Genomic DNA, 18,539 nt, shown 5'->3' with positions numbered 1-18,539 from the left:
GACACGGAGTCGGGAACGGCGACCGTCGGCGAGCACGAGGATATCCAAACTGATCGTCGTTTGCGTTTGCCCCGCAGAGCTCCGCGGAGCCCGTCGCCGAAGCGCACGGAGCGGGAGACGTCCCTGCTCCCCGCTCCCCCTACTACCTCTCCGTGGACGGCGACGTCTCCGCACGCGCCGAGCTCCGCTCCGGCACCAAGTCGACGCGTCGGTCCCGACCCGCGTCCTCAGTGCGAACCGAGTCTCCCGTCGAGCCCGCCCTCTCGAGCCCTCACGAGAGCCGGCCGTCGTCCGAGCCGGCCGGAGCGTCCGCGCCCAAGAGGTTTGGCCGCTGGAGCTACATGGAGCTGACCGAGGAGATCGCCGGCTACCCGGGGCGCGGTGCGGACCCGTGGGGCGTGCCGGGAGTCGTCGCTGCCGATCGCGGCCGCCGTGCGCTCGGTGGCGCGGACGAGACTTCGTCGCGAGCGCCGGGTGGGTCCCGCGCCGAAGAAGTTGCCGACGCGGATCCGTGGTCCTTGGATGAATTTCGCGGCAACGGCGACGGCTTCCTCTCCCCGTGGATGGCGCTCGATCCGCGATGGAATCCGCTTGTCCCGGCCATTGCGGAAGGCTCGGCACCGACGGGGGTGGAGTGCGCGTGGCGGTCGGACGCGAGCGCCGCAACGCTGTCGCGGCACCACGACGGCGTCGCGGGCATCTCGAGGAGGATCCCCTTCTCGGGAGCTGCGTCCGATGACGACCACTCCGAAGGTGACGACGGCGGCGCGTTCGGGTGCCTCGTCCCCTCCCGCTCCTATGGCGGCTCGCTGACCTCGTCGCCAACGCACGGGATGCTCGCCGTGCTCGAATCTCCGCCGGAGGTAACCCCGGCGCCCGGAGGTGGGCCGCCCGGCGATCGTTTGTCGACGAGGCCGCGGTGTCGCCAAGAGCTCCCGTCGAAGCCGGAAGGGGTCGACGCGCGGGGTTGCGGAGCGTCGGCCGGCGAGCGTGCTGTTGCCGAGTCGCCCTTCGTGGCCGGCTCGGCGGAACCCTGGCAAAGTAAATTGAAGAAGAAGGAAAATGGTACGAGAGCTCGAACGGCGGTGGCCTCCGGGAGGGTGGCCGGCTCGTGGGAGCAGGCCTTCCTGGACTGGGAGTACGGCAACGCGCTGGATGCCGCCGAGTACCCCTCGAGAGAAGCGGCCGGCGGCGGCGGCTCGCGCGACGAGTTCGGCGAACTCCTCGAGCGACTCGGGAGCCGGCGAGAGAGCCCCGAGGATCCTGCGGCCAGACGCGTCCCCGCGGCGCCCGCTCGGCGTCGCCAAGACGGCACCGGAGAGACGCTCGACGCAGCCCGTGCCAGCTCCCACCACGCGGGTCGACCGGCCGCCGGCAACAAATCGCCGGGGTCGCGTGAGGGGTCGGGCGATGGCGCTTGGTTCGGCTGGGAGGAGTACATGGCCCTGCCGTCGCAGCTAAAGGACGCGGAGATCATCGCCCTCAAGCTGGACGACTTGTCGATGCTTCTCGAGAAGAAGCCGTCGCAGAAGTCGGCTTGCCGAGCGAATACCGACGCTCCCCATTTCGTCGACAAAGTGACGGAAAAAAAGAGCCTCCGGACCGCGACGGCGGGCAGTGAGCCGCCGCAGCTCTCTCCCGGGGATGCTGCTTTGCCTCTTGGGGGGCCAATGGAGACCGGAGGGGCCCGCGACGGGACGAGTGACGCGGACGGGCCCGGCCGAATTACACCCGATGCTCGCGCCGGCCCGGCGGGCACGCTGGACACGCTGGACACGCTGGACACGCTGGACACGCTGGACACGCTGGACACGCTGGACACCGGCCCGCTCAGCGACCTTCCCGTCTCGGGAAGGGCGTCGCGTTCCACTGCGTGTGGCTCCCCGGACGGGGGACGCGAGCGCCGGGCCAGGGCGGCCTCGTGTGAGCCAGAGGACGAGCGGCGTCGCCTCGCCAATGACAGGCGACCGCAGTGCGACGTTAAACAGCAGGCGGACAACGATGCCATATGGGAGAAGACGGAGGTCTGTGCCATGATGGGTTCGCATTCTTCAAAAAATGACTTTTTTTCTGTGCTTTCAGTTTTGTGTCGCAGGGCAGTGCGCAACCCTTCGTGTGCCTCCCCCTCCTCACCGTGCCTCCCTCCCTGACAGGCGTTTGTGAGAAAGCTGGACGAGCTTATCGCGTGGCTCGCCGTTGCCATGGAGAAGACGGAGAACTGGACCCTACCCGGCGCGGACGTTGGCAGCCTCGGCGTTTACTTGGAGACGCACCTCGTACGTCGCACGCCGTTCAGAAACGCAAGCCGTCTCGCCGTTTGTCTTCTCACCGAGTCTCGTCCCCGATTTGAGCATGTCGACCGTCGCGTCGTGATTTGCGGTGACCGACGTCATGGCGGAGCAGCCGTGAGCTGCGGTCATCCGTGACGCGACTCGCACGCCGCTCGCTGGCCGCACGATGAATTCGCCACCGAACGTGCCAGATCTTGTCTGGTCTCGGAAGCGAAGCGGGATTTTGAGTTCTGGTCAGCGCCTGGAGAGGGGCGAACGCCAGGGCTTCCCGGCCAGTGCCGTGGGCGGGGAGCGCTGCGAGGCACGTCCGGGAGACGGCGGTGCCGAGCGATTCCTCCAACACGGAGCCCGAACGCTCCTCTGCGGAATTGGCCAACCAATCCCAATGTAGCAGGGACCCTCCTGATCAACAGAATCTTGAGATCCGGCGAGCGAGGCTTTTCCTCTGGGCAAAACGAAGGGTGTCGTTGTTGTAGTTCACCTCTCCGTTTGTGTCCCTTTCCAGAACTTCAAGGTGGCCGTGGACAGTCGCCGTGCCCTCAAAGACGCCGTGGTGACGGAGGGGAGGAGCCTCATGGAGCTGTTGATCTCCCAGAAGCCGAGTTGAGTTCCCCTCCCATCACGAGCAGCAGCAGCAGCAGCGTGGCGCGCCATGGGCGGCTGGAACCACGTGCGATCCTTTTCTGCACCGCACGCGGCTTGCAGTTAGGCCGACAGTGGTGCGCTCGCTCGTACCGGTGGGTGGGAAGCGGGGGTAAGAAGCTCGCTCTCTCAAGGAAACGGCAAGCCCCGTAGCGCCAGTTGAGCAGAGCGCTGCACAGAGGCAACGCACACAAATTTAGAATGACAAACCATTTGCAAGACGGCTTCGCAAGCGCGTACGGTGAATAACAAACTCGCTGTGGAGAACAACTCGCATGCAGCGATGTTACCCCGGGGTTAAGAACTATTCCTGTCGCTATTGCCATGGTTACTGTTCCCGTGAACTTCACTCATTGATTCCTCTGCCCACGTCGAGGGCTCGGTCCGCCGGACGCCGGCTCCGTTGATTTCTCCGTCGCGCCGTCCAACCGCCACACTGCAGCAGCTCGCAACGCCGCTCATTCTGCTTCTTCCCTCTCGCACCGCTCCACTTTTGAATTCGGTCTGTCATCGTCTCTTTTCTTATCGTTTTGTTCAATTAAATGTTTTTTTTTCTTTTCATCTGTTGCGCACTTTCAAGAGTGCTGTTTGTTGCACGCCGCTCGGCATTATGATCCTTTTGGGCCCTGCGTTTGGCGAACCGCGATTGAAAAACTGAAAAAATATAGAGAGTGCTTCAAAAATGTTTTAACACTTCTGAGAATTTGTAACAACACCACAAGAAATGTGCCTCCGGGCTCTGGAGACCACCTGAAGAAGATTCCAGGCACGCGTTGACAATGATGGCGAACAAGTGGAGGCTCTTTTTTTTTTAAGCTATTACCATACATTTGTTATCATGTTACAGTGATTTATCTGTTTTTCCATTAAAAACGATAGTCCCATATAAGTGTTAAAACATTTTTGAAGCACCCTGCATATGCTGAGTACGCCTTGGGTTCAAATGCGCGGCGAGCGTTGTCGACCGTTGAGAGACGCCGTCCGTGTGGATGTTTCGCCAGGCCTGGAGCAGACCCTGGGCCTCGTGGAGAGCCAGTGGCGTGAGCTGCAGAGGCAGATCACGCGCCAGCACAGATGGATTGTGCGCTCGCTGTCCACCGTGAGGTCCCACCCTCTCATGGACAACGACGAAGACGACCCCCGCGACCTCCGCACCCTGGCGGTGAGCGCGATGCCCTCGGCATGATCGTATGGATCATCGTTTATTAATATTGTTATTGATCCGCTTGATTACCCAGGAGAGCCTCGCTGAGTCTCACGACTCCTGTTTCAGGAGGGTCCTGCCAAGTTTTTGCCGTAGGGGCGACGCTGCTGCTGCTCTGTGTGTAATCCCAATTGCGTCGTTTGCAGGTCAGATTCTAGCAGTGGTATGTTTGGCCAACACCACTCGGCACTGTGTGTTGTTTTAGCTTCAGGAGGAAACCGGAGAACCTGGAGCAAACCCATGCAGAACAGGCGGAGAAACAACATACAAATATTATAACGACATACAAACACGATACGGAGATGCGCCATAGTTGAGAATCGAACCCAGGCCTTATTGCCGCGAGGTACGAGCGTTCCCACTGCGCCACCACCCTGCTGCCCAAATATGACGAGCCACGATCAACCCACTGGTTGGGTGAAGGCCTCCCTCACGGTTGGTTTGTCCCGAGTTCTCGTCAATCCTGAGTCCTCGTTCTCCTCCCAAGCGTCGACTTATGCAGGGCCCCGTGCCTCCATCAGCGCAACCGCTTCAGCACCCGCGATCTCCGCCTTCCATCTCGACACCGCTCTCGCAACTCCCAGAATCGCTCGTCTCCAAACTCCCACTGACAGAGACTCCTCGTCGTATCAATACTCCCGTCCCTTCACTGGCTCCCAATCCGATCCTGGATCATTGTGCGTGGGAAGTGGCCGGTTCCAGACTCGCGTATAAAACGCCATCGCCTTGCGAGGCCTCGCTCCCGAACTTCCCCACAACGGCGCCTCTTCCTTTTCTGTGTGGGCGCAACGGCGACGCTCTCTGTCCTCGCGGTCCCCCATGCCTCTCCCCACTCCTCTCCCCCATCTCCCCTCCGTGCACTCTCCTACCTCTCCCGTCTCATTTCGCTCGACTCCCTTCCAGACACTCTGCTCCAGCAACCAAGGCCTTCTGTGGAAACTCCCAGTCGACCTTCGCTCGGTGTGAGGTCGCTCATTCTCCTCTGTTGCTCCCATATTTTTCTACTCCTTTCCAAGACCTTTCTTGTTTACTCAGCTTGTGGCCCTCTGCCCCTCTCTTTGTATAGGAGAGACTCGCCCCACTCATTTCTGTACGACGCCTGTATACCCGGTCACATCGAGACGCTATGTAAATCCGCATCGTGTCGTGCTGCGTCAAACGTGGACGCGAGGTGGGAAATGCATCGAGCATCTGGGAAGAGCTGCCACAGCCCCCATCTACTTTGGACCTCAAGACGGCGGGGGGCGCGCCCTTGCCCTCGCGGTGTTACGCGCAAGAGAAGCGCACTCGGTCCCGTACACTCGGCACCCTCGTTACCCCCTCCGCATCCTTGCTCTGCCGCGTCCCCTTCCTCTGTGGGACGCTGCGCACGCGGGCAACTCTCGCGAAATGAGCAACGGAGACGCGTTCTAATCACCGCCTCAAACTTCTGCGGGAGGCGAGTGTTTAAAATCTCGGAGTTGAATATTGTACGTTGTGTTTGTCATTCACTTGTCACTCGTGTCTCGAGGCCTGTTTACTGTCGGCGCTCCTGGGACGCCACGCGCGCGCGCACACACACACACATCTCTGCAGGATTCCATTTGTAAACAATTTAATTTGCACATTTTTAATTAAGGCTTATTGTGGGAGGAAATTGTGAAAATTAATGAAAGCGTGCGCCGAGGCCGCCTTGAGCAATCTCGTTGACTTGATTACAGTTTAATCACACCGACTACCGCTCTGCGCATAAAACGCACCGAGGAAACTCACGCCCACGTGGTTTTGTCACTGATCCTAAAAGGGTGCTGTGTGGTATTTTATTCTTCTTTTAATCTTTCATTTATGAAATATTTCCAAAACTGGGTTAGCTCCCTTGGTTATTTGATTGCAACTTTGAGAAAGAGGGAGAAAAAATCCTCTCGCAGACACGCAAAGGAGAGCGCATCCCGAACACGCGAATGAATGCGCTCGCCACGAGCAAGAGACAAATGATCCGCGATGGCTTTGAGCGCTTGCAGCGCCGACGACGCACGACAAAGCAGCGCCGTCGCTGCTCATCGTCGCGGCAGTAGCTCCGTGTGGGACAGGTAATCGTCAATTACGATTCCTCGCAGAGTACAGCGACAACAATAGACTGTGCTTGATCAATCCACCGCTGGATAGAGGCCTCCTCCACCCCACCCCACCCCACGCCTTGTTTTCGTCATGGCGAGTGTGTTTGACCATACTGCGTCACGCTGGGCAGTGCCTCTCAGGAATTTGTGGAACATCGGAACCAACGTTGGTGCCAACGTTGGTTCCAGCCACGTGCGCGACGGTGGTCGAACGTCGGGCACGCCTCCTGGGCTGTCGGTGAAGGGGGGGGAGAGGGTTGGCCCAGGACGGGTTCGGACATCGTTCGCCTATGGCATTGGTCGCGAGCGGGTGTCGAACTCGGGCCACCGAGGTCGTCGTGCGAACCACCGCGCCGCCACGTTCCGGCAGCCACTGCAGTGCAGTGTTCATCTCAGACTAAGTCGGTGGTGCTCGGTGTCTCCGTTGGCTCGTTCGTGCGACCGCCATCGCGACGTTCTCGGATTCGAATGCAGAAGGCGCCGATGACAAATCAATGGTCGGTTGGCGCATCCAGGGCGCCACGAGTGAATCCGTTCCCCTTATCGATTCTCGTCACGGATTCCCGCCGCCACGCGGTATGTGGACTCTAACGCATCGACCCGTCCCAGAGTTACAAGTTAACTGCAAAGCTGTTCAACGTCACTCGTCAAGACATTCTCGCCCCCCCCCCCCCCTGCTCAAGTGAGCATCTACGCAGTGGTGTCCATCCCATGTTTACAACCCTGCTGAGCCACTAGCCGACATTCCACATTTCTATGACAGGGTATGACAATCGCTGTTGATTTCCCCCACAAAGCGTGGTACTCGTTTTAACCACTCGGGAGGAATGATGGGCTGAGTCAACCTCCCTAACCAGGATTTGAACTCGCAAACCTTCCGATTGCAAGCCGACTCGCTCTATCACTGAGGAAATTGGCCAGCTGTCGTGGCTGGCGATGTATGTTGCGCCGCAGTGTCACGGTGGCGAGGTGTTAACTACCTCGCTTGGTATACAGTAAGTCGTGGGTTCAATCCTGACCCTGACGCCTGCTGTTTATTTGGAGTTTGCATGTTCTCCCTGTGATCGCGTGGATTTTTGTCCGGGTCCTGCAGTTTTTCCGTCGCACATTTAGAATCAACGTCGGAGTTTTTGACTGCTATACATTTCAACGGCACGATGAGCTACAGTCATTTGTGATAGCCTGGTCGCTTGGGCTTTACCTGGTAGAATAAAAAAGAAATTGCAGCAAATGTTTTAAATCTCACGGCCAGGAGGACGTGGACACAACTTCCGGACTGGATGTTGGCGTCTCTCTCGGCGCGACGAACGCCCGCCGCTGTTTGATGTGACGGCGAGTAGCGCCGCGGTCGACGCTCGCTCGCTCGCTTTCAAAAACCGCCACGTCCCACGCCGATCGAAGAGTTTTGTGGAATTTTATCGTTAATGAAAGAACATCTGGATTATTCATGCCTCCTAGATTTAAAAAAAAAGCAAACTAAATTAGATATGATCGGGGAGTTCCACAGCTGTATAAAACTTTGATCTCGTAAATTTACACCTAAACAAAATTAATTTAAGATTTCCCCCCCCCACCCCGTCCGCCTCCTTGAAAATGTTTTAGCGCGGGCGGCTAACACCCCCACTGTACGCTGATAATTTTAATACAGTGTGTGTGGCGTAATTACGCGAAATGATGATTTTTTTTCCTCTCTCTCGACTCGTGTAAGGCTGAGCTCATTTCACAGTCCATTTGATCTTGGACCATAGCCACGAGGCTCCTGCGAGCCTGAAAGAAGATTGCTCGAGTCCGCTGGCACTTGCGGAGGTTTTTATATATTTATATAAACGTGTGTCTATTCTTTTTTGTTCCAAATGAAGAACCCCAGGAGCTAAATTATACATCACGTTTACACCTTCACCGCATCGCCCTAACGCTTCTGGTCGTGGTGCACACCTTAGAAACGTCACCGTTTCGTTGAAATGCGTTCCCGTGTAAACACGGGCTGTCCCGTGCGATGACTCCCATTTTATGTTATTGCGCCCGTGTTCAATCTTTTAAATATTCAGTAGCTATCTCGTGCTGTGTATTGTACCTTGCTTAGCAGCGAGTTGGCTAAATCATTGCAGCTGCGACTGCTGCTGTTCGTTGCAATGCTGCTGCTGCTTCTGTTGCGGCTGCTGCCGCTTCCAGCACGCAGCAGCAGGGGGCAGGGCGTGAACGTAGTTTTGGCATGGGGTTCGGGGACATTACCGTGGATGCATCGGCCATTGACCGAGCACCGGTGCGGGAAGCAGCGGGGGGTGGTGGGGGGGGCTTTTCAAGTGTCGGTGTCGTGGTTCACAACGGTGGAAACGGTCCGTCGCCTGGGCGGAAGCCACAAAAACACAACGTGGATACTTCCGCGGGGGGGGAGGAGTTGATAGGAATCTGAGCGGGCGACACACCACCCGCGTGGAAGTCCGTCGCACAAAGGGAAGCGCGCGATCTTCCTGGAGCATAATTTGCGTGCAATCGCCGAAATCCTCACCTGAGCTCTGCGATGGGGGGGGGGGGGAGGAAAGAAAATTTGCGTGAGTTTTCTAAAAAAAAAAAAATCGAAAGTGGATTTATGGAATCGGCTTTGTTAACCCCCCACTTTCAATATTGCTAAGCAAGCCAATTTTCCGAAATGAAGGTGTGCATAAATCACACGGCTATTGAACTGTGTGTACTTAATTTACCATGCGTGAGAGAGCGGTAAATGAGCTGTGTGTACGCGGCACTGCAGAGCAGCCCATCTTAATGAATCGGGATGGGTATGTTGATCCACGCCAAGTGCTGGGTTATTTTTTTTTTTCCTCCGGTCTCATTTTGTCGTAGCCGCGACGCGAGACGGCAGGCGCCACTTTTTCTCTCGACCGTTAAAATGAATGTCGTCCTAGCGGGCTCTCAAACGTTTGCGGCGGTGATCTCTCATCCTGACAACTCCAGAGCGTTCGTTGTGTTTGTCTGCCAGCGCCGACCAGACTGTGGCCCCAGGGATTCCTGCCCCCTTGCCGAAGTTTCGCGTTAAATCTGCTGAGGGGGGTTTCCATTCTTTACAATCCTGGCCAGCCATCTCCATCTTCAATTGGGTGCCCTCTGACCCCTTCCCCTGACAACCAATGCTCTGCTTAAAAGCCCTCGAGCACCCGAGCAAAGAAAGCACTCGAATTGGCCTCTCGCTTTTTATTCCACAAAATCCCAAACGAATCGTTGTTGTGTGTAGTAAAAAAGAAAACGCACACAAAAAAATGCTGCCTGCGAGTGGATTGTAAAAGTGTATTTCATATTTTTGTTTCAGGCCATAGTCAGTGGGACATGCGGCTTGGATGAGCAGCTAATAACCGAGCGGCGAAATGAGTCTGCGAGCCCCGCGACACAACAAAGTGATGCCGCCGAGCGTAATGAGGCCCCAGGAATGGAGCATGAGAGGTGAGATTCCCACTGCAATCAGGACGCGTGCAATCGTCACTAACAAGGCAATGTAACCTCCGGCCAAAGCACGCTTAATTTCTTCAGACCATTGGGTAAATCATTATGAGAAGAAGAGAAAAAAACCGCACACAAACTCTCCGATTGCTTTTGCTTCTCATCTGCCGAGATTAAGGGTTTTCAGCGGTTAATTAAAGTGTGTTTTATACGCCGTACACATGTTTAATTTCGAGTGCCAAAATTATTTTTAGTTATGAAAGCAAGACTGCGCGGCGCGGTTAAAGTCTGCTCGCCGAATCCTCTCCGCTGTGAGTGAATTCCCCATTAGTGTTCCCCCTGTATTTTATTGCTTTTCGCGACTCAATTTTCGGCGTGGTTCAGAGCGACTGTGTGTGTGTGTGGAAATGCCTCAAAAGGTTGGAACATTCTCCTCATCTAAATCCAAACAGCCCGGCAAGATTAAAAGGCTGCGATGGAGTGTCTTGAGAGCGCGTGAAATATACTGAATGCAAGAGCTTGCTAATTAGCTTTGTTGTATTGCGTTGTGCGTCTTCAATTATCGAGGTGGTTACTCTCCATCCCACTGAGCCGAGAGAAAACTCCGCTCTCTCTCTCTCCTGCATCTCGGCTCAACTCCTGATCCCCTCGCCCCCGCTCCTTCTCTTCGCTGCCAACCGCAGCCTCGTGGCGTTTGAGGAGAACTACCAGGAAATGCGGGACTGGGCACAGGATCTGCGCGCTGCCATGAGCAGGAGCCGGGCAGTGGAGACGAACGGGCAGCCGGTGGCCGGGCGGCTGGAGGTACGAGTTGGGGTCGGTGGCGCCGACAGCCAAATCAGAGGGAGGTCGCGTCTCTGTGCTGCGTCGCAGTGTAACGTGCCCCACCCCCCCGCCCGCCACGCCCTCCCCAAAAAATGAACGCCAGCCTAACGTGCACACAACGGTTCAAAGCCACCGACTCACGCGGCAGAAGACGAGACCTCCACCGAGGGCGGGTTCAAGGAAAAAAAAAATAGCAATTTAAATATTTGTGAGCTTTATGAAGGGTGATTAGAGAGCAAAAAACAATGCAGTTCTTAATGAAAGGTGTTTTTTTTTATTTTCTGCTCGGATCGTTTTAGAAGGGGCCCCGGTACATAAATGCAGATAAATTCCCAAACCTCTCCCGGGGAGCGCCAGTCCAGTGACAATCTCATTTGTGCGCGATATTGCCTCAATTACCGGGGAGGAAAACTGTAGGGCAAGGTTTATGTTGCACAATTGCACATCTCTTCTTATATATATATACGTTCATATCAATACCTGCTGCTGTGTCGTCTCGCCAAGATATGGCAGTCTTGTTTTCTCAATGAATATCATTCGTGTTTTTTTTTTTTTAGCCATGACTTACCATATCATGCAGTATTCTCCAGGCCTACCTTCCCCCAGCCACCCGGGTTGCGGGAGAGGGGAAATATTTGATGGCGCTCAGCTCCGGACAGCTCCAGCTGGACATTGATCCCCCCTTGGTTTTTACCATCGCCTAAATGTAACAGAGAATGCTACATTTTTCGTCATTGTTTTTTGTTCCTTTGCTTTTCCTTTAAGCGCCACATTGTATTAAAACACATACTTTAAAAGGTTGAAGACTTCAGCATTGTCAACCCGCACTGGCCAGAGTGGGGAAGTACCGTCAAATATTTCTGAGCAGCCCACAAAGGCGTGGGGAGGCAGTCATCCAGCAGTGGATTGACAGAGGCTGTACAAAGGTGGTGTAATGTACAGACCCCGAGTGCAGCAAGGGTAGTGTGACCTCGTAACAAAAAACCTTTAAGCGTTCGAGAGTCGATGTGTATCCCCTTGTGGATGTTGTATGCAAATTGATTAAAATAACACGTAGGCTTTCGCGACCAATATCATCCATAATACAGGGTTTTTTGTGTTAGATCGCGTAAATATATAAATGTGTCATTAAACCCGCCACCACCCGACACAGCCAATTAGTAAGGTTTGTCACGTAAACGTAACACGCCAATTCCTTACTAGTACAGCACACCGGTGTGCTGGAGAGCAAAGCCACAACATTTACAATCTTGAGTACGACGTTACTGGCGAAACGTCATACTCAGTTTGTAAATGTTGTAATTGGCTGTGTCGGGTGGTGGCTGGTTTAACGACACATATTTACGCGATATAACACAAAAGAACCTGTATTATGGATTATTTAAATAAACCCCTGCAGCCACTGGAGGCGCTACCATTCACCACAGCAAGGTAAAGAACAATTCTATATTCTTGAATGGAAGCGCTGTACTTGGACATTGCGACGGTCGGGTCAAGGTGCCATCTTTGTGAGCCCTCCGAACCCCAGCGCCAGTCCCTGCCCCACCAAACATTCGAGCCACCACTGCTTGCTTCATTTCCTGATTGCTGCATTGGGTTTTTATTTTCCGATGTTTTTCGCCAATTATTGATGAGTTTTTATTATGGACGTGGGAGGAAATCGGAGCGACCGGAGAAAACCTAGGCACACGAGGGGGCGACACTCTCCCCCGTACAGATCGAAACAGATGGGAATTAGTCCACTTTGCTGTGCCGCCATCACCTGGCAAGCCAGAGTATGGCACTTCGACGCCCGCCCGGAATGGATTTTCACGGCGAGCCCTCGCTGCGTTCGCAGCGCTGAATTGCACGCAGCCACGTGCAGCATAGCCACCACCGCACGGGTGCCTGGGGCTGCTGCCCCATTCGTCTGGCATTTGCCATGGCGCCAATCGCCACCCTGGGTTATGAACGATTCATCAGTTTGCGCGGCGAGAAATCGGCACGCGGTGAGAAATCAGCACCCCGAACGCCCGATGGAGAAGCCGCGTGGCTGAACAGTGGAAACGTAGCGGCCGAATCGGAAAGCTGATTTAAAAAGGCCCCGAGAGGTGCGCCGCAGCAAGAAGCGCGTTTACACGTCAGGTGAGCGGCGGCGGCGGCGGCGGCGCCGTGATGACTTCATAGTGTTCGCGACGCTCGCAACGCTGCCTGTGGCAGATGCGCGGGCACGGTCGTAGACGATCATTTATTTCCCATCTGCCGTGCACGTATTGCGCGACTTGCGCGCGTGTGTTTATTGTGGCGTTGCCACAATAAACACACGCGTCGCGGGGGTTTCCGACCGCCACCCAGCCCACACCCCCTCTCCTCGCGCTGAAGCGGCAAGCGTACCCCGTCCTGAGCAGCGTCGTGTAACGAGCGCGCTCGAGGACGTTTGTCACTCATTATGGAACGTTCTGTGAGCGGGTTTATTTTTATTTTTTGAACGCTACTCTAACAAAGGCTTCTACATTAAAAGGGGGCGTTCACTTGTGATTCCAAATAGAAAATATCATCAGAAAGGTTAATATCCACGTATAAAACTACAAGTGACACCGTCAGGATTGACCGCAAATCGTCCCTACGCACACAAGGCAAGTTATCGTTGACTTCCTTTAATGAATTCCATTTTTTTTCTTTCAAAAATGCATTTTCTGAAAAAAAAAATATATATACGGTTTTGCATCGGGAAATGGGATTGTGTTAAGAACGAATGTGGTCAAAATGGAAATTGAAAGAGACACTGCGATGCCAACCGGCAGCGGGCACACGGGAACTAAGCGGGGCACTCCGGCTTGCTCCGGAATTGGAGCGCTCTTAGTTTGAGAAGTGTGTGGAGCCGCGGTCGCACGCACGCACAGCCATTTGCACGCACGCACGGCCGTGCATGTGCACGGCGCTTGGCCCTCTGTGACTTGTGCGATGGAAAGTAAATGGACTTCAAGAATATTTATTTTTTAAAGGCCGTGGTACCAGCGTTTGTTAGTGGTTGTGCCTCTTCAATGACCCTGCCAGCCTCTAAATTACATCTAACTGCTAATTGCCAGAGATTTATTTTTTGTTGAGCTTCCCGAAATGAATGCATTTTACTTTTTGCAGAAACAGGGCTGTAGATTTTTATTTTTATTTGCGAGATAAAAAAAAACATGTTAGTGGAATAGGATCTGATACGGTCAAACAAACAGTGCTTACACCGTGATTAATATTCTCATAGTGATTCCACATTATTTGTTGGCATCGTTAATTTGCCGGGAACAAAATCTCACAAGAACACAGGTATTAACAACAAAATTGCAGTTCATTTATTTAAGAGGTAAAATTTATTTCAGTTGCAGTCTTTGTTGAATATAAAAATGCTGGTATCGTAATCTGCCTGTCTTCTGGGCATGGATATAGCTCTAAATATACAGCTGTATTTATAGGGTTAATACCGCTATACTTTTGAGATACCTGTGGTAATGTTCACATTATAAATAGCTGCAATATCACATTAGATCTCCCTTGATAATGTGGTTTATGAATCCTCGTCGTCGAAGTGTCTGCTCATGAAAAACGATTGCAAATATGGTGCACGTGTAACTGTTTCATTTAAAATTAGAGCATATTAACGTTTTAAAAGACCCTCGAGCAGTCATTATTATGGTTTTAAATATAACATTATCTTAAGCAGGTTTAAGGTAGCACTGTACATGTGGTGGAGCGGTGGCAGCGTGGTTAGTGCACAGCGCTATGAACTGGGCGACCCGAGTTTGATCCCTGGCCACAACTTGAATCGCATTGGTGGCGAGTGACATCAGAAGTGGTCCTTCCTTCTCCCCTTCACGAAGCCGTGCTGACCGACGTGGTGAAGTACGGCGAAATGAAATCCCCGTGACCACTGGCGGAGCCAGTTGGGTGGGGGGTGGGGGGGCACGTGCCCTCCCCAATGATCCGATCGAGATCCCTAAATGCTATTGTATCATTGGGGTTTATTAGTAATAAATTGGCATTTTGCGACCCCCACTGCCACTGTGTAGCATATTATTACGTGCCAGGGACTCTATGAGATGATAGGACAATAGTTTAAGTCCATAATTGGCAATAAGTAATGGCAAAGAAGTTATAAGTGACTCAGAATTGTGCGCAGTTGCGTATACAGGACACGACTTCCCTGAAGGCAAACACCTTCAGCGAGCGTGATGCCGATCACACGACGCGGTTCGAATTCGACCTTCGATCGATGGCTGCGCCATCGCCGCGCTCGCGTCGAATAAAAAGCAAGGGACAAGTCCTTACTTACTAACAACTCCTATCATTTTTCATTGCTGGAGGGGTTGCCCCCCCTTCCTGAAAATCTTGCCTCCACCATTGCCCATGACTGAAATCACCTAAGGGGGGAGAGGGGGGGTGGGGGAGGCCTTCGTCCATTGCCGACACAATAACGCTCCATAGTAATTTTCCCGAATCCTCGTGGTGGAATGAAACCGCACGTGCACGCTCATTGAAACCGTGCCCTCAATTCGTGAAGCAGCGCGGTTGGGTGGGGAGCGGCGTTCCTGATCGGTTTGTGCGCTTGGTGATCGCGCGGCGCGCCTCCTCCAGAAGGGAAATGTGCGGGCGCGAGCGGCGGCGGCGTTCGCCCGACATCGCGCGAACAAACGACCTTCCTGAATATTTCAATGGCCCCCTTCCGTGCGCCGACGCTGGGGAACCCGTGTTCACCGCGCCGCGTCCGTCAAAACGGCACCGCCGGTGGGAGGGGGAAGATGGGGTGGGGGGTGGTGACCGCAGTGCCACTGCTGCTCATGGAATTGGAAGACAAAATCCTGTCATCCTTAATTGCGACAAAACATGTGGACGATTCCTCAAAGGCTCGACATAAAAATGTTTCCCGATGCTTTTTGTTGCTGGCCGCTTGGCGTTTTGGCCTGAGTGGGTATCTGCTCACCAGCTGTGGTAAAAATAAATCGGTGCTCACTGCCCACTATCGCATGGTTCAGAAACATAGCCGTTCACGGAAAGTACGCAACAAAAATTTTAAATTGTGCAGAGAAACATGTAGAAAGACACTTTGAATTCCGCTGGATTATAGACCGTACTCAGGTTGGTGACGGCGCTCGGACCGTGTAGATGTGGCCTTGGGCAGGACACGTCTACAAGAAGGGATGAGGGCCGATGGTCAAGAATCTTGACGGAGCGGCAGCCACGGAACGGAACGCGTCCGGTTTTCCGTACACCGAGGAGATGGAGCTACGGAATCAGCTCGCTTGCGGACACAGGGTTGATTGTTAGTTTGCAGCATCGTGAGAGATGGCCGGCAGATTTGGGGAGGCGTTATCCAGCAGTCGATTGAACGTGACTGATGACGACGACGTACGATGATGATGATCGATGGCTGGGAGAGTATCCTTGGCCCAGGAGGTTAAGATTTTGGTTTTGTTCGACCGCGTGAGTTGCGTGTCTCACGGCGTCCATCGCGCGTCTTGCCACCGAGTGAGTTGTGCAACCCTTGCCTCATCATTTACGGGCGATCTCTGACACCGTTTGACACCTGGCCTGGCCACGGTAAATATCCAAAAGGTCAATTTTGTGTCGGGGATTGTGCGGTAGTAATGGCGTAATCGATCCAGAGTGCCCACGCGCGCCGCCCCTCCACCACCATCGCATCTGAAATCTAATAAACGCAGGCTAAATGTTTCATGCAGAAGAAGTGAAATGTTGTTAGTACCACGTGGGATTTTTTTTTTATGACCGTATATTTTAAAAGTTGAACTTTAATACGAAAAAAATGTTGGATCGTCTGATGGCATTTATTTTTATTGCAATTTTTTTCCTCTCGCCAATATTTTATGCATGAGGGCCGTCATTATTACACGCTGAATCTTTGATTTAACACACAATTTAAGACGTTTTAAAATTTAAATGAACGCAAGACGAGGAGCAGCCCGAGCTTCGGTAATTTAAGATTGTAATTGTGGGGAGAACAGAACGTGCGGCTGCGCCGTAACACGCAGATAAGGAATCGAGGCTCGCGCCGGAGTGAAATATAAATAGCGTCGTTTTGGTCAAGTAGGGGAGAGCGGTACTTGACAGTTCTCACTGCCGGGCTTGGGCTGCGGGGCAACTATTGCGGGGTGGTAGCTATTGTGGAGTGACTACCGTGGGTTTTGTTTGCAATTCATTTCCAAGCTTCTCGCATGGCCGACCCGCGGATTAACAAATCCCAATTCCACGCCGTTATTGACTTTGTATATGGTAATGCAGAGACGCTCGCTCGTGTAATGCACTGGCTGTGTTTCCCGACTATACATTATTTAACGAGTTGGTCCCTACGCATTTGTACGTGAAATCGGAACATACAGTGTGTGTGTGTATATATACGAGACGTTAGCCTTTTGTTAATCCGCTTTTGGAAGGCCTCCCCATTGCCGGCTGCCATGGGGGTTGTTTGACCATACTTCGCCACGCTGGTCAGTGTGGAGTTGGTGAAAGGCAGTTACAGTGTTGTTGTTATACGTGGGTGAAGCCCATTGAGAGTCAATAGCCTAGCCATGGTATGGTTTTGAGACATCGGTCACCTTACACACGGGGCTATTGTAAATGGCAATGTGGAATAACAGCTGCCGAGACCAAAAGGCTGATTTATGGAGTCAGAGGTCAAATGCATTCATAATGTGGACCTAATTCACATACACTACATGTCACGAACTTTCAACTGACATCTCCTTTGAAATTGATGGGGCGGCCATGTAGGACAAACACAAATACATACATACAGATTAGCTGCTTACATAGCCGATATAAATATGCTCATGAATAAATGAAGACTGTAGGTACGTATGTACCTGGGCATGTGTGTTGCCGTGGCGACGGACCGTAATACATCAGGATCTGCTCAGACAGGGACCGGCACTTCTCGGGTTTCTAACGGCATTTATCCCCACACACTTCTGTTTCCAGACCTACTCGCAAACACTAACGATCTCGCGCACGTACGTACACACGCACACGCACGTACACGTACACACGCACGTACACACGCACACGTGAAGGGCCTTGTGCACAGGCACAGTGGTTTGCACACTGCGCTCTGAATCTGGCGACCAGAGTTTGATTCCTAGGCACGGCTAACACCAACGGCAAGTGGCATCTGAATCGGTCCTGGCTTGCCCTCTGTTCACCAAAATAATTCTCTGACTGGCGTGGTGAAGTACGATCAAACAACCCTCAAGACTAACATGGCATTGGGAGGCCTTCATCCAGCAGCGGAGTGACACATGGCTGCTGAAATACACCAGTATCATCACGATCATATCTTCACCGCACTAAACGTTTGCCAGCACGAGCTCAGAACAAAAGCCAGACGGGGGTGTTTTGAAATTCAAAATCAAATTCCAATCCAGCTAGCCATGAGGCTGATGTTGAAACCTCGCGTTACCGAACACTCCGCGAACCGTCATGCAGGTGCATCGACGGTGTGGGTCGTGGGGCCTACTCGTATAACGACCGTGTGCCTGAGCCCACGTTCGTCGCATCTGTCTCGTAATATTTCGAGCGCCGGCCCGTGGCGCTGCGTGCGCCGCTCCTCTGCCGGAGAGAGGCTGTCACGCGACGTCTGACGTCCGCGGGAGAGGAGGCGCATTGCCCCCTCCTCCTTTGATCGTTAGCCTGGGGCACGCCAACCCGAACGGCTTCGGTGATTGAATCGGCAAACACGGAGCCGCCGAGCCGGGAGTTTTATTTTTGCAACATTTCCGAGCCCACGGACGCAGCCCGCTGCGGATCGCTGCTCTGCTCTCGCTCAAAAGTGTTCGAGTGACGCAACGTTGTGAACGAGTCCACCGCAGTAAGTAATTTGACCGGTTGTGTGCGGCGGCGTAAAGTGTGGGTACTTCCCACTCTTCCAAAAAATGTCTGGCCCATTGTGGAAGAGTAGGCCAAAATACACACTTGTGGTGAAGGCCCTTCCACCATAAGCGGTGTGATGAGCGGTATATTTGCAGGGCTGCACCTTTAGCTATAAATGTCATTGCCTCTCGGCTCGTGTGG

At 53.5% G+C, this 18,539-nt stretch overlaps 1 protein-coding gene across 3 annotated transcripts in view; it reads left to right on the top strand.

The window, feature by feature from the left end:
- LOC144728911 (uncharacterized) overlaps positions 1-18,539 on the top strand; it is a 60,336-nt gene that overhangs the window by 9,756 nt on the left and 32,041 nt on the right. For all 3 annotated transcript variants that reach the window (XM_078608654.1, XM_078608653.1, XM_078608655.1), the window contains exons 3-8: positions 78-2,024; positions 2,154-2,276; positions 2,797-2,893; positions 3,935-4,095; positions 9,538-9,668; positions 10,349-10,469. In XM_078608654.1, coding sequence (XP_078464780.1) covers positions 78-2,024; positions 2,154-2,276; positions 2,797-2,893; positions 3,935-4,095; positions 9,538-9,668; positions 10,349-10,469 — 2,580 coding nt within the window. The remainder of the gene's footprint in view (positions 1-77; positions 2,025-2,153; positions 2,277-2,796; positions 2,894-3,934; positions 4,096-9,537; positions 9,669-10,348; positions 10,470-18,539) is intronic.

This window comes from Lampetra planeri, chromosome 30 (genome assembly GCF_965212315.1).
Source record: "Lampetra planeri chromosome 30, kcLamPlan1.2.h2, whole genome shotgun sequence".
Lineage (NCBI taxonomy): Eukaryota > Metazoa > Chordata > Hyperoartia > Petromyzontiformes > Petromyzontidae > Lampetra > Lampetra planeri.
This window is presented reverse-complemented; position numbering and strand designations above follow the sequence as displayed.